Source organism: Mustela lutreola, chromosome 8 (genome assembly GCF_030435805.1).
Source record: "Mustela lutreola isolate mMusLut2 chromosome 8, mMusLut2.pri, whole genome shotgun sequence".
In the NCBI taxonomy this organism is placed as follows: Eukaryota; Metazoa; Chordata; class Mammalia; order Carnivora; family Mustelidae; genus Mustela; species Mustela lutreola.
In genome coordinates, this window is record NC_081297.1 from 33,995,590 (window position 1) to 34,020,146 (window position 24,557).

Consider the following 24,557-nt stretch of genomic DNA (forward strand, 5'->3'; position numbering starts at 1 on the left):
AAGGACTAAAAGCCATTAGGAATAAGGAAGCACCTGCCTTCTCCTCCTCACCCTCCTGCCCTCCATTCTTCTCTGCATGGCAGCTTCGTTGGAGATCCTCAAGATAGCCTCCCTCCCCTGCCCGGGGGTGATGACTAAGCAGGAGGAGCGATAGCCCTCAAAATATAGTCGTATTGATGGCTGTGGCTTATTACAAAGAATACATACAAAGCAAAATCAGTACGATGAAAAGGTGCATGGGTGAAGTCCAGAGGAAACCAGGCACAGGCTTCCAAGAGTCTTCTCCAGTTAGAATCATGCAGGATGCACTAAGTTTCCCCAGCAACAGTCCGTGATATGCGCCAGCCAGGGAAGCTCCTTAGAGACCCAGAGCCCAGGATTTTCACTGAGGATTGGTTAAGTAGGCAGCCTCTGCCAATGTGTGCCAAAATTAGATTCCCAGGAGGGAAGCAGGTGTTTAGCATAAACTTGTATTGTTTGCACAATGTAAGTACAGTGAGCCACTTTTATTGGTTAGGGAATGGTAGGAGCCCTCCCCAAATCCATATTCCCAGACATCAGCTTAGGGCCTCCCTTGCAAACAGGCCATTTCAGGGATGGTAGTCAGACCTGTGTTAACTGTTTTCTGCAGAGAAGGAGATGCACTTCATCCCACCCACCCCGTATCTTCAGATGAGGTGCTAGCAATGAGGAACTAGCATCTCCAGATTCCTAAGAGAGAGAATTCACCTGGTTAGGAATGGGTATCTACTTGGATCCAGGCAGTTACGGTCAGGGTCACCTGTATAAGCATGGATGTTGGGAATTGGTTTTGTTTGTGTCAGGACTGGCAGTTGGTTTGGGGATTCAGGAGACACTCCACAAGGAAGTCAGTCATAGGGATGTGTGTGTGGAAAGGCCTTTCAGATACTATTGTAGACAAAGGCCTGCTTAGGAGTGTCATTACACAATAATAAAGAATACAAAATAATCCCATGAACCCAGATTTCAGATTAGAATCAGCAGACTCAGTTGATTTAAGTGAAATAGGATAAGGTAGAGGTACTCACTGTATAAAAACAGTGAGTGCCCAAGATATTCTGAAATAGATTTGGATACCTTATCCTTAGGTATTTTATAATGTCTTAGGGAATTTTGTTTTTTACTCTTTAATTGGAACCAGTGGGCTTCATGGAAATGGCCTGATTTTCCCCTGAGACTTAGTTTTGTAGGAGAGGTACAAGCATAGTATACTTGTTTAGGGTGGTTTGTTTTTATTTTTTTATTATAAACTTTCTTATTAAAGCTTTCAGTCCATACTATTGAAAACTCTGATTTTCAATCCTCTCCTTCTAGTTTTGAATAATGTTTAATTTTTTGGTAGTACCCATATATAAGAACTTTTAATATTCTTTGAGGCATGGATATATTTTATCTGTTGGAGGTTGGGTGATATGGGGCATTAAGGTGACCTTGGAGGCAGTTCCCATAATTGGGAGACACAAAGCCTCTGCACAAACCTATTTCTGGGATGTTCTAGAATTTGCTAGAAATCCTGTGAGGTCTGCTGCCTGTGTAGAAAGTGTTTCCAGATCCCTTCAGGCAATGGGAAACCAGCATGGAAATGTCATCGTACCCCCATGTGGTCGAGCAACCTTGAATAGATGCATGATAATTCAGTATTGAATTAATTTAAGGAAAAGATGCACATGTGCACACACACTTGCATAGAATACATGCACACAAACTACGTATGCCAGGAAGTTCAAACCCAGTGCTTCTGCCAGACCCTCATTTTTCTTTGTTGTGGTTCACATGTGGATGATGCTTATTTGGAATTACGTCAAAAGAAATCTTGCAGCCTCCACAGTGTGAACAGCAGACACAGTATGCTGCTGTTTTATGTGCCTTGGTCTGGGTGCTGGGTGCTGGTCTGGCCTCCAGTGTGGCTAAGCAGCCCCCCAGTCTGTGTGCAGTGCATGTGACTTGCAGCTGAATCCATCTGATGACCAGGTCAAGGCACTGTCTCTCAGCAGTATCCTCAGGCTGGTTTTTGCTTTGTACCTCAACCATCTCTGAGATAGCAAGAGGGGCAGCTTTCATTCCAGAGATGATACAACTTCTAAGGAAAAGCAAAATGTTTCCTTGTGAATTGAAGAACAGAACATAAACTTAGGAAAACGGTTTCCCTAGCCCCTCAGTCAGATCAGCTGGAGGGCTTTTGAAAACTATTGAATCTGCCTTGGGTCATGGACTGCGGAGAAAAGAAGTCCTCCTCAGATGAGCTCGATTTTTATGCGTTTGTATGTTTAGGATACCCTGAGGTAGCATTAGTGATTCCCGGGACCGAGGATGTCATCTCCTTGAAGGAAACCTATTCTTCATATCTTCTACAGTGACCTACTCAATAAATGTGTCAGCTGACTAGTATGTACCCTCATAAATGAGTGTTCAGGAAAAAAGAGGCAAAACTCAATGATATTAGGGTATTTCAATAATGCTCTGGGTTCCCTGTCACTCTCCTACGTCTTTGGGGCTAAGGACACCTGTTTTGGGAAACATGGTGTGGGAGAGGCTGAGCCGTGATGCAGACAGTAGTAGGAGAAATCGTAGACAGGGCAGTATTTTTTATTGTGAGGCCTACCAGCCTTCATGAGCGGGAGAAGGTACAGCAGATGCCCCCCTGGAAGGGCTCCTGGACAGCAGAAGCCTGGTTTTATTCATTAGCACCCAGCCTGGAGCATAATCGGTTTCTGCAGTGAATAACACTTCTGATGTACATTACCTGTCTTATGTCTTCATGTGGTTGCAGGTGTTATTGTTATTTTTTTATATTTCAATGTCAATAAATTAATATATTGTTATATTTTTCTATTTCACCCATCCCTTTGTGGGGCAGGTGGGGTTAGAAATAAATAGTCTTATTATTCTAAATTAATGGATGCATACAAGTTCTATGAAATCACTATGTAATGTACTTTTTAGTTATTGGAAAGCTGTTAACACTCCGTTAATCGCGGGGGCAGTTGTTTTGTTAGGGTGCCGTACTTAAGTGGGTGTGTATTTTGCTCTGTTTGCCAAGTTTATATCCTCACTTGTGCAGCTCCTGTAGTCTTAAATATGGTAATGGAGCATCTGGGGCATTGGTTGGTGAAAGGATGGGGCCATGACGCCAGAGGCCCCGTCCTGCAGGGGGTTGGCATGCAGGTGTGTAACACTTCTGTTGCATCTTTTGTTTTCACAGTGAGAGAAAAACGCAAGAGTCTCTTCATTAACCATGTAAGTGAAGCTGTCTCCTTGTGTTCTCCATAATGATGATACTATGTAATCACCATGTCTGGAGTAGGTACAGTTGGTTCACTTATTTTGTCAAGACATGGAAGAATGTGAAGAATGCTGTGATGTACTTATGCTCAGTTTGGTTTGTAATTGGACAAGCGTGGCTTGGTATTTCCACTGTCTGAAGTGTTTTTCCCAGAAAACCCACACTGCTCCTGTTCTTGGGAAGGTGTGTGTGAACAGTACCACAGCACACACTACAGGTCCAAATGAAAGCCACTTTTAAATTCTCATTCTTGCCTTCTCCTTCCCCACCCCCAAATTACTGTTTTTCTCCTTGTAGTTCACTTCTATTTGAATAAACCCATACTTGTTTCCGTGAGGCTATCTGCCTCCACACACTCTTGTTTCTCTTTAATTGGTATTTATAGGTCCAGTAGAGTCTCTTTGTTCTTTGGGTGCTCATGAAAAGAATAAACTTGATAACACTTTAGTTTTAAAAGAATTTGAAAAATTCAGCTCTAGGCTTTTGGCCTGTTCTAAGCAGTGTCTGTATTCCCTGCTGGCTGGGCATAAAGTGTCTCTTGGAGATACTTTGCTGTTCTTCCTTGAGCAACGGGGACAGCTGGCTGGCTCCATCTCTGCTCTGTCTGCCCTCCCACCAACACCTCCCCACCCCGTGGCACCCCAGCTGGCACGCCTCAGGAGTGTGGAGACCTGCCACTTTGCTCTCCCTCTCAATGTATGCCTCTTCATTTAGGAAAGAAAACTGTCTCCGTGAGGTATGGAAGGATGAAGTAGGTGAATTGCCAAAATAAGTATGCTATAAATTCTCATATTGAAAAGAAGAATGATGTATTTGACCTTACAGGGGTTTTTCTGAGAATTTCTAGACTGTCTGCCTTTAAGTATTTGTGGATTTTGAAATATTTGGCACTGAAGCTGTGTTGAAGAGACCTAAAGCTATAATATTGCCTTCCCTGCCCTTTGGAAATCTGGACAAAATGCAACTGAAAAGAAATTCAGAAGCCGGACCCACACTCTCAAAGGGGCTCCATGCTTGGCCCTTAGGAGATAGGTAGTATCTTCTTAGGCAGAGTCAGTATATACATGCCTGTACGGTGTGTGAAGGGCCAGAGAGAGGGTTCTTTAGTTTTTATTGTATTCTTGAACCATTTATGACCTCTTCCCTGGCCATCTCAAATTCTGAAGCATCACTGTATACAGCATCTGTGAAATTAAAATTTATGTTGCAAGAAAAACATACACCTTATTTTAAAAGACAGTATATACCTAGACATAAAAATTTGAGTGATTTGAGCTAATTTTATAAATCCTTACTTTTCATTTCTTTGCGGGATACTAGCGTACTTTCTGACCCATTAGCACATCTGATGAGGAACTTGCAAGGAAGAGAGAAGAGCTGAAACTGCAGACAGCTTACCTTTCCTGCTCATTGCAGCTCTAGTAAAGGCATTTTGAAGAAAGAGGAGGTTAGGAGTTCGTCCGTGCCAGCTGTTGTGATTGTGCTTAATGAGATAGAGATGTACTCTCCTCGTGCTAACGTGCAGAAGTGCTTGTATAATTTTTCCCACCTAACCTTGCACTTTGTGTTGTGTACAGTCCTGGCACACACTGAGTACATATCTCTTGGACTGAGAATATGGATTAGACAGTTGTTGAAATCTGCTCTTTCTGCTTGTTCCTACATAGAGAACATCTCCGTGCTGTCTTCCGTAACAGATGACTGTGTAACAGCATGACCCTTCAGTTCGTGAACAGACCTCGTTGCCAAATAGCATATTGGTTCTGGCTGTGCTGGGAAGAGCCATTGGAATGTGCCATTCCAACCAACTGGAATATAATTTGAGCGAAATTACTGCAGATTCAATTGGGCTAATAAACCAACTGTGCTTTTCAGGTTTTGAGGCACTGGGGAGTTACAAGTTAGAGCACTAGACAGATCAGGAGCAGCAACTGAGTACTTTACCATGTCTCTTGAGTACTTTACCATGTTTCTGCCAGGGTCTGTTCTAATTGATTGAACCTACTTAGTAACCATTCTGGGCAGGTACAATTTATGATTTCCATTTTATGGTTGAGGAAAGTGAGGCACAAAGAAGTTAGCCAAATTAATAGTGGACCCAGGATTGGGAATCAGGTGGTCTGGCACCAGAACTCCCTCTTAGCTCTCATCCTGTATGTTTCTCAGAGGATGATGCCAGTTGAGCAGTAGTCACACTGTTAGCTGGACTTAGAGCCAAAAGGATTTTCTCAAGCACCTCATGATTTGGGGACCTTGAAAAACTCTGGAAGTCACAGTTCTCCTGTCTTATAGAACATAGGGCATAATTCCTGGCCTACCTGACTCAAATGTTATAATGGAAAAGAAGGTGATTTGCAAACTAACTGTTAACACCATATAAATATGTCAATGTTACTACTATTACTGCCTCTTGGGATATAGATAAATTCTGTTTAATTTTCCAAGTTCAGTACCAAAACCGATGAAAGTCTTTCTGGTATTTTAATTTTGGATACAGTGTTTTCATAATTGTAAAGATCAGGGTGGAATACATTCTCCTCAGCTTTGTTTGGGGATACTGCTGTATAGAGAGTTGATGGTCTTCTTAAATAGTTAAATTCTGAGTTGATTTCTGCCATCTAGCGTTGAGTGGGATAGGAGTAGATACCTTCTCTAACAGTGTCTATTCCATTATAGTCTCCATCTGTTAAGCCATAAAAGTCCAAGAATGACGAATGAGTTTGATCCAGGGACTGAAATTTTAAAAATTCTAAAACTTGCTTTGTGTCTTTGGGAAATTTGCTCATAATAGGACACAAATTTATTGAGTAAATGCTATGTTAGCATCAATACAATATGCTTGGACAGTGTGAAGAAAGCTTCAGTAAGATTTTAATCTCAGTAAGATTTTAAAAGTTCAGGAAGATCAAAAGATCCAACCTATATTTTGAAATAATTTGAAATTTATAGGAAAGTTGTAGTAATACAAGCATATAGGATTTTCACAGTTCACTAAGGGAACCTTATTTAACTCTGGTTCTCACACACTCACTCTGCTTGACACAGGATATTGAAAGAGGGGACACACTTTGTTATTTTATCTGTTTTTTTTTTTTTTTTTAAGAGTATCAAGAAATGATAATGGTGTGCACACTGATAATGTTGATACAGATGAGAAGTTGGTACAAGGTGTCAGGTCCTCAGTGTCTTGGTTATGTCTATGAAACACTTGTTTCTTTCCTATTTCCTCCTCACCCACCCTTCCCTTTCTTCATTCGGCCACTCATTACGTGCACAAATAAAGGGTGGCTGGTAAAATGTGATGGGGTCTGCAAATACAGGATAACCAACAGGTGAAACTGCTTCTCTCGTGCCTTCACAGGTCATTTTGAGAACTATATTGTCCTTGTTAAGACATGCAAGTGAAGGAGTCACTGAACCAGTGTTAGGATTTGTCCTAGAAAATTCAGGGCAATAATGTTGGTTGGGGGTTGCCCTGTTTGAAACCCTGGTCTTTTGTATATGCTGTTAAGATCTCATCTGTGAAGAAGCCAGCACAAATTCTTGACCATGGCTGCCTGTTTTTCACATTGTTTAGACACTCCTGTAGGGGTGGAAGGAGCTGTTCTTACATGATTTCAGTCTGTGACTTCCCAGTTCCTTTGTTGTCATTTACTAAGGGTAGATGGGACATAGCTGTTCCTTATGTAAGCTGGACAGGCACCCACTTTACTACTGCCATTTTATTTTTCACGTTTTGCTCTTAACCTCATTTTTAATTTTACCACCTCACTTAGGAGTTTCTAGAGTAGAGAAAGCAAAGAAAAAACAGAAGGCTGAGAAAGAGTATGGAGTTGGCCAGAAAAGCCCTTTAAGAAGCAGACTGTCTTGCCCCTTACCGTTTAAGCAGAGGCTCCCACCCCAGCATCTCTGCGTTACAGTCTGTTCTTCTACTTTATATAAACATTGTTATATATATGTATGTTACATAAAGTTATATGTGTTACATGTATAGTCATATAAACATGGAACTTTTTACACATGTATATATTTAACTTTTTCTAGAAAAATTTCAGACTTAAAAAAGTTGTAATAATAATAGTACAACAAATTCCTATATACCCTTTACCTAGATTTACCACTTTTAAGCCAGTGTTTTTTCACTTTCTGCCCATCCTCTGATCATTAGCCTGTGTATTTTCTTCTGAATTGTTAGGGAGTACATCATTCCCTTTACATCCTTACTACTCTACTGTGTATTTCCTAAGAATGAGGCTATTCTCTGTATAACTACAATATTGTTATCAAAATCAAGAATTTAACATTTGCAAAATTCTTTTTATTAGTTATTATACTTATTACTGTCCATAATCCAACTGTGTTAAGTGGCCTCATAATGTCCTGTGTAGCATGTTTTTCTCTGGTACTGCTTTCAATCCAGGATCCGCGCATGGCATTTAGTGGGTATGCCCTCTCAGTGTCCTTTAATCTGGAGAGATCCTCAGCCTTTCTTTGTCTTCCATAACACTGACATTGTTGAAGAATATAGGGCCTGGTGTTTTTTGTTTGTTTGTTTGTTTGTTTTTTTTTTTTTTTTTTTATTTTTTATTTTTTATAAACATATATTTTTTATATACATATATTTTTATCCCCAGGTCTGTGAATCACCAGGTTTACACACTTCACAGCACTCACCAAATCACATACCCTCCCCAATGTCCATAATCCCACCCCCTTCTCCCCAACCCCCTCCCCCCGGCAACCCTCAGTTTGTTTTGTGAGATTAAGAGTCACTTATGGTTTGTCTCCCTCCCAATCCCATCTTGTTTCATTTATTCTTCTACCCACTTAAGCCTCCATGTTGCATCACCACTTCCTCATATCAGGGAGATCATATGATAGTTGTCTTTCTCTGCTTGACTTATTTCGCTAAGCATGATACGCTCTAGTTCCATCCATGTTGTTGCAAATGGCAAGATTTCATTTCTTTTGATGGCTGCATAGTATTCCATTGTGTATATATACCACATCTTCTTGATCCATTCATCTGTTGATGGACATCTAGGTTCTTTCCATAGTTTGGCTATTGTGGACATTGCTGCTATAAACATTCGGGTGCATGTGTCCCTTTGGATCACTACATTTGTATCTTTAGGGTAAATACCCAATAGTGCAATTGCTGGGTCATAGGGCAGTTCTATTTTCAACATTTTGAGGAACCTCCATGCTGTTTTCCAGAGTGGCTGCACCAGCTTGCATTCCCACCAACAGTGTAGGAGGGTTCCCCTTTCTCCGCATCCTCGCCAGCATCTGTCATTTCCTGACTTGTTGATTTTAGCCATTCTGACTGGTGTGAGGTGATATCTCATTGTGGTTTTGATTTGTATTTCCCTGATGCCAAGTGATATGGAGCACTTTTTCATGTGTCTGTTGGCCATCTGGATGTCTTCTTTGCAGAAATGTCTGTTCATGTCTTCTGCCCATTTCTTGATTGGATTATTTGTTCTTTGGGTGTTGAGTTTGCTAAGTTCTTTATAGATTCTGGACACTAGTCCTTTATCTGATATGTCGTTTGCAAATATCTTCTCCCATTCTGTCAGTTGTCTTTTGATTTTGTTAACTGTTTCCTTTGCTGTGCAAAAGCTTTTGATCTTGATGAAATCCCAGTAGTTCATTTTTTCCCTTGCTTCCCTTGCCTTTTGCGTTGTTCCTAGGAAGATGTTGCTGCGGCAGAGGTCGAAGAGGTTGCTGCCCGTGTTCTCCTCAAGGATTTTGATGGATTCCTTTCGTACATTGAGGTCCTTCATCCATTTTGAGTCTATTTTTGTGTGTGGTGTAAGGAAATGGTCCAATTTCATTTTTCTGCATGTGGCTGTCCAATTTTCCCAGCACCATTTATTGAAAAGGCTGTCTTTTTTCCATTGGACATTCTTTCCTGCTTTGTCGAAGATTAGTTGACCATAGAGTTGAGGGTCTATTTCTGGGCTCTCTATTCTGTTCCATTGATCTATGTGTCTGTTTTTGTGCCAGTACCATGCTGTCTTGATGATGACAGCTTTGTAATAGAGCTTGAAGTCCGGAATTGTGATGCCACCAACGTTGGCTTTCTTTTTCAATATCCCTTTGGCTATTCGAGGTCTTTTCTGGTTCCATATAAATTTTAGAATTATTTGTTCCATTTCTTTGAAAAAGATGGATGGTACTTTGATAGGAATTGCATTAAATGTGTAGATTGCTTTAGGTAGCATAGACATTTTCACAATATTTATTCTTCCAATCCAGGAGCATGGAACATTTTTCCATTTCTTTGTGTCTTCCTCAATTTCTTTCATGAGTACTTTATAGTTTTCTGAGTATAGATTCTGTGTCTCTTTGGTTAGGTTTATTCCTAGGTATCTTATGGTTTTGGATGCAATTGTAAATGGGATTGACTCCTTAATATCTCTTTCTTCTGTCTTGCTGTTGGTGTAGAGAAATGCAACTGATTTCTGTGCATTGATTTTATATCCTGACACTTTACTGAATTCCTGTATAAGTTCTAGCAGTTTTGGAGTGGAGTCTTTTGGGTTTTCCACATATAGTATCATATCATCTGCGAAGAGTGATAATTTGACTTCTTCTTTGCCGATTTGGATGCCTTTAATTTCCTTTTGTTGTCTGATTGCTGAGGCTAGGACCTCTAGTACGATGTTGAATAGCAGTGGTGATAATGGACATCCCTGCCGTGTTCCTGACCTTAGCGGAAAAGCTTTCAGTTTTTCTCCATTGAGAATGATATTTGCGGTGGGTTTTTCATAGATGGCTTTGATGATATTGAGGTATGTGCCCTCTATCCCTACACTTTGAAGAGTTTTGATCAGGAAGGGATGTTGTACTTTGTCAAATGCTTTTTCAGCATCTATTGAGAGTATCATATGGTTCTTGTTCTTACTTTTATTGATGTGTTGTATCACATTGACTGATTTGCGGATGTTGAACCAACCTTGCAGCCCTGGAATAAATCCCACTTGGTCGTGGTGAATAATCTTTTTAATGTACTGTTGAATCCGATTGGCTAGTATTTTGTTGAGTATTTTCGCATCTGTGTTCATCAAGGATATCGGTCTATAGCTCTCTTTTTTGGTGGGATCCTTGTCTGGTTTTGGGATCAAGGTGATGCTGGCCTCATAAAATGAGTTTGGAAGTTTTCCTTCCATTTCTATTTTTTGGAACAGTTTCAGGAGAATAGGAATTAGTTCTTCTTTAAATGTTTGGTAGAATTCCCCCGGGAAGCCGTCTGGCCCTGGGCTTTTGTTTGTTTGGAGATTTTTAATGACTGTTTCAATCTCCTTACTGGTTATGGGTCTGTTCAGGCTTTCTATTTCTTCATGGTTCAGTTGTGGTAGTTTATATGTTTCTAGGAATGCATCCATTTCTTCCAGATTGTCAAATTTATTGCCGTAGAGTTGCTCATAGTATGTTCTTATAATAGTTTGTATTTCCTTGGTGTTAGTTGTGATCTCTCCTCTTTCATTCATGATTTTATTTATTTGGGTCCTTTCTCTTTTCTTTTTGATAAGTCGGGCCAGGGGTTTATCAATTTTATTAATTCTTTCAAAGAACCAGCTCCTAGTTTCGTTGATTTGTTCTATTGTTTTTTTGGTTTCTATTTCATTGATTTCTGCTCTGATCTTTATGATTTCTCTTCTCCTGCTGGGCTTAGGGTTTCTTTCTTGTTCCTTCTCCAGCTCCTTTAGGTGTAGGGTTAGGTTGTGTACCTGAGACCTTTCTTGTTTCTTGAGAAAGGCTTGTACCGCTATATATTTTCCTCTCAGGACTGCCTTTGTTGTGTCCCACAGATTTTGAACCGTTGTATTTTCATTATCATTTGTTTCCATGATTTTTTTCAATTCTTCTTTAATTTCCCGGTTGACCCATTCATTCTTTAGAAGGATACTGTTTAGTCTCCATGTATTTGGGTTCTTTCCAAACTTCCTTTTGTGGTTGAGTTCTAGCTTTAGAGCATTGTGGTCTGAAAATATGCAGGGAATGATCCCAATCTTTTGATACCGGTTGAGTCCTGATTTAGGACCGAGGATGTGATCTATTCTGGAGAATGTACCATGTGCACTAGAGAAGAATGTGTATTCTGTTGCTTTGGGATGAAATATTCTGAATATATCTGTGATGTCCATCTGGTCCAGTGTGTCATTTAAGGCCTTTATTTCCTTGCTGATCTTTTGCTTGGATGACCTGTCCATTTCAGTGAGGGGAATATTAAAGTCCCCTACTATTATTGTATTGTTGTTTATGTGTTTCTTTGATTTTGTTATTAATTGGTTTATATAGTTGGCTGCTCCCACGTTGGGGGCATAGATATTTAAGATTGTTAAATCTTCTTGTTGGACAGACCCTTTGAGTATGATATAGTGTCCTTCCTCATCTCTTATTACAGTCTTTGGCTTAAAATCTAATTGATCTGATATAAGGATTGCCACTCCTGCTTTCTTCTGATGTCCATTAGCATGGTAAATTCTTTTCCACCCCCTCACTTTAACCAACTGAGCTACCCAGGCGTCCCCCACCCCCTCACTTTAAATCTGGAGGTGTCTTCGGGCTTAAAATGTGTTTCTTGGAGGCAACATATAGATGGGTTTTGTTTTTTTATCCATTCTGATACCCTGTGTCTTTTGACAGGGGCATTTAGCCCATTCACATTCAGGGTAACTATTGAGAGATATGAATTTAGTGCCATTGTATTGCCTGTAAGGTGACTGTTACTGTATATGGTCTCTGTTCCTTTCTGATCTACCACTTGTAGGCTCTCTCTTTGCTTAGAGGACCCCTTTCAATATTTCCTGTAGAGCTGGTTTGGTATTTGCAAATTCTTTCAGTTGTTGTTTGTCCTGGAAGCTTTTAATCTCTCCTTCTATTTTCAATGATAGCCTAGCTGGATATAGTATTCTTGGCTGCATGTTTTTCTCGTTTAGTGCTCTGAAAATATCATGCCAGCTCTTTCTGGCCTGCCAGGTCTCTGTGGATAAGTCAGCTGCCAATCTAATATTTTTACCATTGTATGTTACAGACTTCTTTTCCCGGGCTGCTTTCAGGATTTTCTCTTTGTCATTGAGACTTGTAAATTTTACTATTATGTGACGGGGTGTGGGCCTATTCTTATTTATTTTGAGGGGCATTCTCTGAACCTCCTGAATTTTGATGCTTGTTCCCTTTGCCATATTGGGGAAATTCTCCCCAATAATTCTCTCCAGTATACCTTCTGCTCCCCTCTCACTTTCTTCTTCTTCTGGAATCCCAATTATTCTAATGTTGTTTCGTCTTATGGTGTCACTTATTTCTCGAATTCTCCCCTCGTGGTCCAGTAGCTGTTTGTCCCTCTTTTGATCAGCTTCTTTATTCTCTGTCATTTGGTCTTCTATATCACTAATTCTTTCTTCTGCCTCATTTATCCTAGCAGTGAGAGCCTCCATTTTTGATTGCACCTCATTAATAGCTTTTTTGATTTCAACTTGGTTAGATTTTAGTTCTTTTATTTCTCCAGAAAGGGCTTTTATATCTCTCGAGAGGGTTTCTCTAATATCTTCCATGCCTTTTTCGAGCCCGGCTAGAACCTTGAGAATTGTCATTCTGAACTCTAGATCTGACATATTACCGATGTCTGTATTGATTAGGTCCCTAGCCTTCGGTACTGCCTCTTGTTCTTTTTTTTGTGGTGAATTTTTACGTCTTGTCATTTTGTCCAGATAAGAGTAAATGAAGGGGCAAGTAAAATACTAAAAGGGTGGCAACAACCCCAGGAAAATATGCTTTAGCCAAATTAGAAGAGATCCAAAATCGTGAGTGGGGAGAAAGGGGATAAAAAGAGGTTCAAAAAGGAAGAAAGAAAAAAGAAAAAAAAAAAAAAAAAAAAAGAAAAGAATTTTTTTTAAAAAAGAAAACACCTAAGAAAAATGTAAAAAAATATATATATATATTAGATAAACTAGTAAAAAATCGTTAAAAAAGAAAAAGGTAACAGTTAAAAAAAAAAAAAAAATTTTACCCGAAGGCGAGAAAAAGAAAAAAAAAAAAAATGAAAAAGAAAAAATTAAATTAACTGCAAGACTAAAAAAAATCACAGGAAGAAAGCCATGAGTTCCGTGCTTGGCTTTCTCCTCCTCTGGAATTCTGCTGCTCTCCTTGGTATTGAAACCGCACTCCTTGGTAGGTGAGCTTGGTCTCGGCTGGATTTCTTGTTGATCTTCTGGGGGAGGGGCCTGTTGTAGTGATTTTCAAGTGTCTTTGCCCCAGGCGGAATTACACCGCCCTTACCCGGGGCCGGGGTGAGTAATCCGCTCGGGTTTGCTTTCAGGAGCTTTTGTTCCCTGAGCGCTTTCCGTAGAGTTCCAGAGGACGGGAATACAAATGGCGGCCTCCTGGTCTCCGGCCCGGAGGAGCCGAGAGCCCAGGGCCCCACTCCTCAGTGCGCCCTCAGAGAACAGCGCCCAGTTACTCCCGTCTGCCTGACCTCCGGCTGCGCTCCGAGCTCACCGAGCCTGCGACCGGTTCAAGGTAACACGGAGCTGCGAGCTTACTGTCGGCTCTGTCTCTGTAGCCGGCTTTCCCGTTCCAATACCCGCAAGCTCTGCGACACTCAGACACCCCCGATCCTTCTGTGACCCTGCGGGACCTGAGGCCACGCTGACCCCGCGTGGGCTTCGCTCCGGTTTAGCCTCTGGAGCGATGTCCCTCCGCGGAACAGACTTTTAAAAGTCCTGATTTTGTGCGCGGTTGCTCCGCCGCTTGCCGGGAGCCGGCCCCTCCCCCCGGGGTCTATCTTCCCGTCGCTTTGGATTCACTTCTCCGCCGGTCCTACCTTTCAGAAAGTGGTTGTTTTTCTGTTTCCAGAATTGCTGTTCTTCTTCTCTTCGATCTGCCGATGGATTTTCAGGTGTTTGCAATCTTTAGATAAGCTATCTAGCTGATCTCCGGCTAGCTGAAGCAGTCTCAGCTTGCTACTTCTCCGCCATCTTGACTCTGTTTGTTTGTTTTAAAGGTTTATTTATTTATTTATTTCAGGAGGGGCTAGAGGGAGGGAAGCTTCCAGCAGACTCTCCACTCAGCCTAGAGCCCAACACAGGGCTCAGTCTCATGACCTGACCCGTGAGTTCATGACCTGAGCTGAAACCAGGAGTCAGATGCTTAACTGATTAGGCCACCTAGGTGCCCCAGTTTTTGTTTTTGTTTTTGTTTTTTAAAGAAAATGCTTCTCATTTTGGATTTGAGTGAAGGACTTAGGAAAGCATTTGCAGCCAGAATTCTTCATGGAATGCTCCCTTGCGCTTCTTAGTGTTTCAAATCTGGAGACACGATATCCTTCTGGCTTCAGTGGTGATGTTGATTTTGATCACCCTGCCAGGTGTTGTCCAGATTCTCTACCCAGTACCTAATGCCTTCCCCCTGCCAACCAATAAGCAGTCTTTGGGCCGTACAGATATCCTGTTGCCTATCTCCAACCCCAGATTTAGCATCTGTTGATCATTCTTGCTCGAACCAGTCTTTATATTTTGGTTGCAGAATGCTGATTTTCCAGCTCCATTGCTTCCTTCCCATGTGGCAGTCATCATTTTGCTCTCAGGGGAACCCTTTCTTCCCACTTTCTTCCCATCCACCCATTCTACCATCCATCCATCTTTAGTGTAGAATTCTGGATTCCTGGTTTTTCAGTGATTTATAGCCATTCCTGTCCTTAATTATTTTGATGCTCACATTTCCCTTGATTTGTCTAGTGGCAGTCTTTTCAAACTGGCTCTGTGTTCTTGTGGCATGCTCCAGCTTTTTTTTTTTTTTTTAAAAGCACTCTCTTGCTTTTTGGCACACTAAGATATTTCAGGCTCACCTTGTACCTCCTTGGATCAGCCCTGAAATCAGCCATTTCTCCAGGGAGCCCTGATTTTTTTTTTTTTTTCCCCACTGTGGTGACAAGACCATTAGAAACCCAGATCTAGACGTCATATGTACTTCTTGTTGTTGGACATCAGTGCTTCTCACTGGCCCATTCAGCAAATAGCAAAGAGACGTTTAGAAATCATTTCTGCTGATATTTTAATTTCCAGTTCTGGTCCATTCCACCAGGTGTTTTCTTGCTTTTGGTTTTTAACTATTTTTTCCTTCTATGAAAAATATATTAAAAAAACCTTTATTGAGATATAATTTACATATCACAAAATTCACCCTGTTAAAGTATACAATTTAATGGTTTTTAGTATATTCATAAAGTTGTACAACCATTACCACAGTCAATTTTTAGAATGTACTCATTACCCCAAAAAGAAACCTTGTATTCATTAGCAGTCATTCTCTGTTCTTCATCTCCCCTCAGCTCCTGGCAACCACTACTCTGCTTCCTGCCTCTCCAGATTTGTCTCTTCTGGAAATTTCATATAAATCTCATCCTACATTATGTAGCCTTTTGTGACAGACTTCTTTCTTTAGCATGTTTTCAGGGTGTATCCATATTGACTTAGTTTATGTTAGAAATCTGTTCCTTTTTATGGCAAATACTGTTTCATCATATGGCTAGGCCATATTTTATCTATCTGTTCATCTGTTGATGGACATTTGAGTGGTTTCCACCTTTTTGCTATTAGGAATAATGCTGCTATGGACATTCTTGTACAAGTTTTTGTGTGCACATGTATTTTCATTTCTCTTGGGCATATACCTTGGAGTAGAATTGCTGGGATATATGACCATTCTATATTTAACATTTTGAGGAATTGCCGAACTGTTTTTCAGAGTAGTTGGTCTTTGGCTTTTCATATTGTGGCTGCAGTCCTATGACTTCAGTTTTAAACTCTGATCAACAATTTTCTTGCTTTTGGTTTTTAACTGTTTTCTCCTTTTATAAAAAATATATTGCAACTCTTACTTTTTTCTTCAAATCGCAACTCTTTTTTTCTTTACTTCCTTCTTTTATTTTTTAAACTTTTCCCAAGAGAAGAAATCACCTTCTGGAACCAGAAACATTTTTACCAGTATGACTATAACTGCATTCATTAGGAATTTTGAACAGACGATGCTTCAGAACAGGTTGGTGTAGCAAGAACACTTTATTAGGAGTTAGGTGGCCTGAAGTCTAAGTGTTCTGAAGTCTAAGTGTTCTGACACAGTGCCACTTCGTGATGCCTGGTTCCTGTATGACTTGGTACAGTGCTTTGATTCTGTCACCCAAAAAAGGAGTGCTATTGCTTACCTCCCAGAATTGTCTCGCAGGATAGTTATGAATGGCAGTGGAGATAGGATATGTGTGGGCTCTTAAACATTTGCATTGTGCATATTGGAGCTTCTGCAACAGTTTCCTAATTGTGTAGAAGAGTGAACTCAAATGAACTAGGAAGGAAGCTTGAATTTCTTATATACTCAGACAAGTCTAACCTTTTTTAAAGATTTGTATTTATTTGACATAGAGAGCAAGTGAGAAAAGGAACACAGCAGGGCAAGCAGGAGAGGGAGAAGCAGGCTTCCCCCTGAGCAGGGAGCCCAACACGGGGCTAGATCCCAGGACCCTGGAATCATGATCTGTGCCGAAGGCAGACACTTAACAACTGAGCCACTCGGGTGCCCCAAGTCTAACCCATTTTTGAGTCTTTCTGTAAATAAAAAATGTTAAGACCTACATTGGATAAACATCCACCCTACTTTACGCCTAGCATTTTGGGATATGCTCATTTCCCACCCCCACCCTACCCCAGAAAATGTAGTGTGGACTGTATACACCATTGCATTTAAGAAATGAAGTAATAGAAAAATGTTATTTCAGAAATGAACCCCTTGTTTCGTTTGTAGCTGCAGAAGGAACTCAGGCGGCAAAAAATACACCCTATGCCAGTTGCTGTGCAAAAGCCTCCTGAGGGACTGCGAGGCCCGGGGCAGCACCACATGCCTTCAGTGCTATCAGGGAAATCTTTCCACCTCAGGTGGTGTCGGGCCTAAAAGATTATATTTCTGGATTTTGCTTGCAGCCAGAAATTTAATGACAAAAGGTACTTCTCATTGAGAGTTGGTACACTGAGCCATAATAAAACCAAGCTTTGACCGGGGATTGAAGTACAATGTGAATGTAATTATTTTGTAGCGACAGCATGCATGACCCACAGTAGAGCAAGATTTGACCTCAGTGCTGGCATTTGCCCAGTTTTTATTCTTGAAATCCAATGTTGGTTTATTTTCTGCCTTCATAAATTAATGATTTTGTCTGCTTCTGTTCTTAATTCCATGGATGTTTGCTTTTCCTTTTAGTCTTTGAGAACTTGTAGTCTTTTCCTGCTCTAAAAAATTGATCCTGCTAAAAGCTGTTCAGTCTCCCTTTTTCTTTCCATGAATATTAGTTTGTCAATACCTTGAGATCAAAGATGAGGGGTCTTCCTTTTGTTTGTTCTGTTCTTTTGTCATTGTGTTTCTGAGGCCTCTTGTGGTATTGGAAGGATGCTAGTAGAGTTCTCCTTTCTCGTGGCCCTCCTCTCAGCTGTAAGTGCTTCTGCCCACTTGGATAAGGGGGTTTGTATGGACTTAGGTGTTGCAAGAATGTCCTTGTGTCCACTCCATATTGGCTGTGTGACTTGGACAAAAATACTTTCTTCATTTAATGAGGGAACTACCACACCCTGCCTTCATGGTCTTGGGACTGTCTACACATCATGAGTGTTCAGGTGGTGGTAGTGCCCTTTTCCCATCTGTTCTGTGTTCTTCCCACATGTATTTTGCACCCATCAGACCTTTAGTTAATTGTAATAAAGGAATACTAGAGCAAAGTTCATTTCTCTGTGCTCTGGGAAACTAGCTTTCTCAGTGAAGGTCATGGTTTTAAAAAAACAAGGGAATGTTCATTTTTGGAGATTTGATTTGGTTTCCAAACTTTTACAACTTTTTTCCTCTAATGATATTACCTCATATTTTCTAATGCTTTATTTTTATTAGATCCTAACAAACCCTAAGAAATAGTAGGTCAATCTTGTCCAACCATTGAAAATGGGAAGTTAAAACACAGAGGCCAAGTGTTATTAAGTGACTTAATAATACTCATTGAGCATGTCCATGTGGTCAGCACCCACGTGTTACCCTGGGATAGCCCTCACAGCACAATGATGAGGGGTGGGTCAGCTCTGCTTATTTTACAGATGAAGGCATTGAAGATAGGGGAAGTAAAGCATATGGTGACCCTAAAATTTATTGCCCAAACTAGGACTCTTAAATGTGAAAAGGGACGCGGTTATTGGTTACTCAAGACAACAGGGGCAAACTCGGACTGTCCCCCAGGAAGCCAGGACGTGTCATCATCCTACTTAACTACCTTGCCCAAGTTTACATAACTAATGAGTGACAGAGCTACATCCTGAACTCAAGGCTTTCAGACTCCAGCCATACTCTCGCTTCACCTGTACTGGAGTATCTCGTACACATTAGTTCCCAGCAGGACCACAAGAGAGCTAGGACTTTGGCCCCTTTGTTTTGCCAGTCACTGTCTCACAGCAGTTTGTCCTGAGTGTGTCATTATTATTTCTCTGTCCAATGGCAAGAGCCCTTGGCTGTTCGCCAAGCTTGTTTGCCTGTTTGCCAGCTTCTTAATACATGGCACTCTCCTTTCTGGTGTTGGTAGGAAAGCATGGACTTTGGAGTCAGGCAGATTTGTTCACAAATGTGAATTCTGGTGTCTTACATTTGACCTTGGAAACATTACTTAATTTCTCTGACCTCCTTTGACTTACCTATAAAATGAGAATCCTGCCTGCCTTGCTAGGTGTTTGTGAGCTGTAAATGGACACATGTAAAGTATCCAGAATACTACTGGCTTTTATTTAATGGCTATTAAATAAAAGTTGTTGTTGTTATTGTCATCATGTCACCATTTAATTATATCTAAGTGTAGTGTATGTGGAAGGAAGAAGTGAGTGGTGACCTGGGGACATGAAGAGACAACAAATGTCCCCTCCCTGCAATGGAGAATCTCCGAATCATTTAAGCAGGGAGGGGACATGATCTGATTTGCTTTGTAGAAAGATCACAACATCAGAGGAAGACTGGTTGGAGAGGAATGAGCCTAGAGACAGGATGGCTTCAATGGTAATGTGGGTGAGAAGTGATGGAGGCCATTCATATATACCAGTTAGTGGCTGGAGGGATGTAGAGGCAAATGCTTTTGAAATGTATTTAGGAGGTGGAATCAATGCAAGGAGACCAAAGGAAAGATAAAATATTTAAGAATATTTGTGGATTTCTGGTTTTAAGTCATTATAATTGAATGGAAAAAGAGATTCGTTTGTCATTTGAGGTGTCTATGAGGAACATTTAGGTGGAGAACTCAGAAGAGGGGTTGGGCCAAGGAAGAGAGATTTGGGACTCAAAGGAGAGCAGAAGGAAGTTGAACTAATGGGGCTACAGGAGGACCCCCTGGGGAGAGAGTGTACAGGGGGAAGAAAAGACTATCACCTTCCAGGGAGTTGAGAGAATTGGAGTCCACAAAAAGGGACTAGGTAGCCAGAAAGATAGAAGGACACTAGGAGAGCACTCAGGCTGGAAAGCCCTCATTGCAATAGCAGCTGGGGGGTCTTTGTGAATGGGTGTTGCATGTGGAGTGTGAGCCAAGTTCTAGAAAATTTGAAGAGGTGGAGTCATTTACTAGCCCTGGCCTGGAGAATGGTAGGTCTTCCACTGGGGGTGAGGAGGGCAGTGCGTGTAGGTGTTTGGCAGGGAGGAAGGAGTAAAGTGAGCGGATACTGCCTCATGGCCTCTCAGTTCTTTGCAGTGCATGCTGCCTGCGGGAGCTCAGAGTGAGGCGCTGACAGAGGACCTGGGAAGGTGGGGGTTGGGATAGTTGGGGTCCAGTGGTGGTCTTATCCCTGTACCCCATTTTTCTTTGTCCTGCACTTGGATTTTGTGTGCCTGTGTGCATATGTGAGTGTATATTTACATATTTTTGTATCTGACAGACATCTAATTGGAATCACAGAAAGGAATGATCTCATTATTTGGGACACATGATAACTCTTCAATAAAATCTTCTTAAATACACGGTCCAACAATTGTGTGTTAGTGGGTCTGGCTGTAAATAATAGGTTATTTTATATTGTGGACGTTATGTTAATAGGTGGACTAGATGATCTTCACTCCAGTTCTAAGGCTTTATGCCACGTATTTATTACTTTGTAAAAGATACACTATTTGTAATTTGTAAAATATACACATTACAAAGATAAAAATTTTTATTTTCTGAAAATATTTTGAATAATAGTTTAGAGCATTTATTTCCTTGCAGTATGTAATTGGGCTTTTCACTAATTGGACTGTTCTCTGCTCCCCCTCCACACAGTTTATGCTTGACATACAGTATCTACTGTAATGTCACTGTAATAAGACTGGCCTTCTTGGTACCATCTATCTGAGCCAGCCAACGAAACTGTTGTGCCCTTCCATTTCCAGTAAAACATTGTCTTAGGTATTTTGTTCTGTGTATTTCTAGTATGTTACAGACATTAGCACAAAAAAGCATTCCCATCACTTTTCTGGACATATTTAATGTTCTTATTTAACAGGGACTGATGTAATGCTTCTCATGCACTGGCCATGTTCTGAGCACATTATAAATATGACCTCATTTCCTCCTCATTATGCCCCTGGGAGGTAGGATCTGCATCTTCATCTCTGTCTCACAGACAGGGAAGTGGAAGTGCAGAGAGGGAGGCTAAGTGACGCGCCAGCTCATGGCGTGAGTTCTGGCTGAGTCTGATTCACCTGTCTTCTTGACAGCTCTTCCCCAGGGCATCGTATGGCTGTGTAACTTATGAGCAAAGACTGGAGCCTAATTGGAAGATTTCATATATCCAAACATACACATGTCCAAGCATATGGACTTTTCAGAATCATGGGATGACTAAATTAATGTGGTATTATGTTAGATAATACTGAAACCGAGAACCATATATCTGGTGCACCATGCGCTCATTCAAAATACTGAACACATGAGAACACACGTTTCAGTGAAGTACATGTGTCTGTTGTTTCAGAGGCATCGCCGATGTTTCCCGCTGTCTGTGTTGCTGGACACACACTGGTGCCGTGCATCAGCATGTGCTGGTGCCTGGGCTGGCTCAGCCTTCCTGCTGCTACACAGAACAGTTCAAAACAGAACCCAGAACAGGAGAGCAACCCCAGAGTCCAGAGCTTTTCTGCTGCAGGATTCTTTGATTTTTTTAGTGACATGGATTTATTTGAGCTTTTTTAATTTGAGCTTTTTAGTGACACGGGTTTTGGATCCAGAGAAGTACACGTTCTCTGAATCTTGTGGTCCTGACATTCAACAAGTGACTTCACACCCAAATGGTATTTCAGAGTGATGAGGCATCCTGCAACTGCAAATCTCTTGGTAACTCAATACTGAGGCTTTGTCTTCAAGTTAGACATTGTTACAGAGTTTGAAAGCTTAGTTGGTGTTCCCCTGGCAAACTGTAGGGTTCTGCACACTAGCCCTGAGTGCCAGGAGGCTGTTGCGCTCTGTGGGACTCCTGTCCAATGAACCCTCTGACCCTTAGGGACTGTGTGTGCCAGGGGTGTGCCTGCCAACAGGCTCACAGGAGTTTCTAGATTGAAGGGGGGTAGATTATGTTCACCTGCGTGCGCCTCTCATCTCCTCTCCTTGACACCCGTGCTCAAGTTTTCTTAGAGTAACTACTTACTCTTTGCAGTTCCCATCACGTTTTAATCCTGAGAAATATGTGTCAGAAGGAATAGTTGAAACCACACGAAACAGAAGTGAATTCTCATTGTACTTTTGCTTCATTGTTGGGGTTGTATCTAAAGTTATCCTGTGTCTCTAAAAATTCATTAACATACCAGTTGATTACAGAATTTTTGTGTTAAATGGAATACCTGTTGAGATTTTGTTTTGTAGTAGATTTTAAACCGGTGAGGAAAAATTTCCTAAGACCTTTAAAAGCTTGCTGCCTGTATTAATAGCTGTCTTATGTTCTGAGTTTTTGATGTGTTTTATGTGACTTAAATATGATTGCTATAAGAGGTTAAGAAGAGAAAAAATTATTTTTAGTGCCTTTGGATTACTGTAATGAGAATGTTGTAATTTGATAGATGTGAAAATGCCATCATAAAATTGACATTCAAACTGTAACTTCAACTTTGCGAGTTTTCTTTGTGCCCTTTTCTTACCCAGGCACAAAAGGGTGTAAGCTTAAGAAGGAAAGCCTGAGAACTGAATTTCCTTCCTGACTTTGGTTATTTCCTTCTGACCCACATGCTATTTATAAACCAGTGCTAGGGAAGGCTATAATGTTTCAGTAGTGCAGTGCCCTCTAGCTGTGATCTGATGAACTGGATACTTGAAATAGCGACTTGCCTGCCATTTACTTAGTTTTGAGGGGAGATTCTGTTTATACATGGGTTTTACATTTCTCAGGGTATTGCATATTTTCATAATTTTATTACAGAGGAAACTTTATTAAAAATGAAGTAAATTTTCATTTGATCTGTGATTAGCTTTGAGGCTTCCTTTACATTTGTAAAGTGTGGACACGGGAATTTGTTGCGGGTGGGCACTCGAGGCAGGCAGTTTTATTAGCACTAAAGGGATTATTTGCATCAGTTGCTGAAAATGCCTCTTAGGCTGTCAACACAGCACCAGGCAAATGGAAACTTGTTTGGGTGATTCGATTTTTTTCCCCCCTAACTTGCTTTTGAATAAGAACTATCTGGAGTAATGTCTACTAATCACATCGCCCACATATTGGCAAAAATCTACTTAGTATTCAATTAGAATATCATCAGTGTATAATTTAAATTCTCTTTTCTTTACCAGTATGTTTCAGAAGTAGTTTTCAGTGCTGAGGTGCTTCAAAGAGCTCAAAGTTTATACATTTGTGAAAGAACCAGTCATAAGTTGGAACAGACACTACCTGAAGGCCATCCATTGGTTGTATTTTCAAAAGTGTCCAATAATCTTCTTTAAAATATGTTTCACCCCTAACAAGAAATACTTTTTTCTTTATAACTTCACCTCCTGAAGTCAAGCTGATAAACCAGAAGATCTAAATTTACATTGGTTGCATTTTCCATGACCTCCAAATCAGCCGCACTCAGGAATAAAGAAAATGGGTATCAATGGGTCTTTGCCTTGATCTCGATGCATAAAACCAGGATGCTGCCTTGATTAGGCACTTTCACTGATGTAATGAGCAGTGTACTGATTGTTTCACACGGGCCTCAGGGTTAGGTGATTTTTGTGGATTTTGCAACACATTCATCGGTGCTTGCTTGTAAGAGAGTACTGTTCTCCTAGTGAAGGAGGTTTGGGACTAGCAATGGTGGTGGTGACTTTTACATGTAGAAGAACAAGGGATTTCACTGTACAAAGAAAGTGTTTTTGTACTGTTCTTGATGGTGGTATTGATATTTCTTGCTAAAACATTTTCCTTCTGTGGTCTGATATCAAGTTTAAGGGAATGATGTTTCCTGGAAGAATTGTGAGTCCCATTTAATTGTCCTGTCTTGTTGCCATTGTTTTCTAGCATCCTCCAGGACAAATAGCGAGGAAATACAGCTCCTGCTCCACTATTTTCCTAGATGATAGCACAGTCAGTCAACCAAACCTCAAGTATACAATTAAATGGTGGGTATACACATTTTTGCTTGACTGAATGCTTTTTTCTGTTCCTTAACCTGACAGCTAACTGGTTGGTTGTGGGGTCTAGAAGTGGTAAGACTGGGCTGGAGGACAGGCCTTTGACTATTGAGGATATCTGTTTAAAAAGTGATTTTGGTAGTTAAAATGTGGGGTGTCCAAAATATTTGTGTATATTACCATTTGCATAAAAGACCAGATTTAAAAATTATTTTAAATGTAGATGAGAACATGTATTTGATTTCTGCCTCCCCACTTTTTATTAAAGCCATCCTGGAATAACTCTACTAACATTTTACCTTTGAAATAAAGAGGGGCTTTTGCGGTCCCATTTAAGACTCAGGGCTACAGTAGAAAGCAGGCCTGACAGTGAAAGTGTATTTGCCCAGAGTTGAGAAATCTGAGTTCTGATCTTGGCTCTTTAGCAACAGGGAGGGTTTGGGTAAGACACTTCTCTTTGAAATCTTGTTTTAAAGAGGAGTTTAAGGGGAAAGGGGAGTCTTTGGATAAAATCCTTTCCCTTTCAGGCTTCCATTTCCTTATTTTAAAATGGAAGGTAAGAGGGACGAAACACTTTTTTCTTGTAATGTTCCCCCATTAGCATTGTGATAA

At 40.7% G+C, this 24,557-nt stretch overlaps 1 protein-coding gene across 4 annotated transcripts in view; it reads left to right on the forward strand.

Annotated features, from left to right (window-relative positions):
* Positions 1-24,557, forward strand: part of CCNY (cyclin Y) — a 328,449-nt gene that overhangs the window by 259,960 nt on the left and 43,932 nt on the right. For all 4 annotated transcript variants that reach the window (XM_059184275.1, XM_059184277.1, XM_059184276.1 and 1 more), the window contains 2 exons: positions 3,224-3,258; positions 23,833-23,933. In XM_059184275.1, the coding sequence (XP_059040258.1) occupies positions 3,224-3,258; positions 23,833-23,933 (136 nt within the window). The remainder of the gene's footprint in view (positions 1-3,223; positions 3,259-23,832; positions 23,934-24,557) is intronic.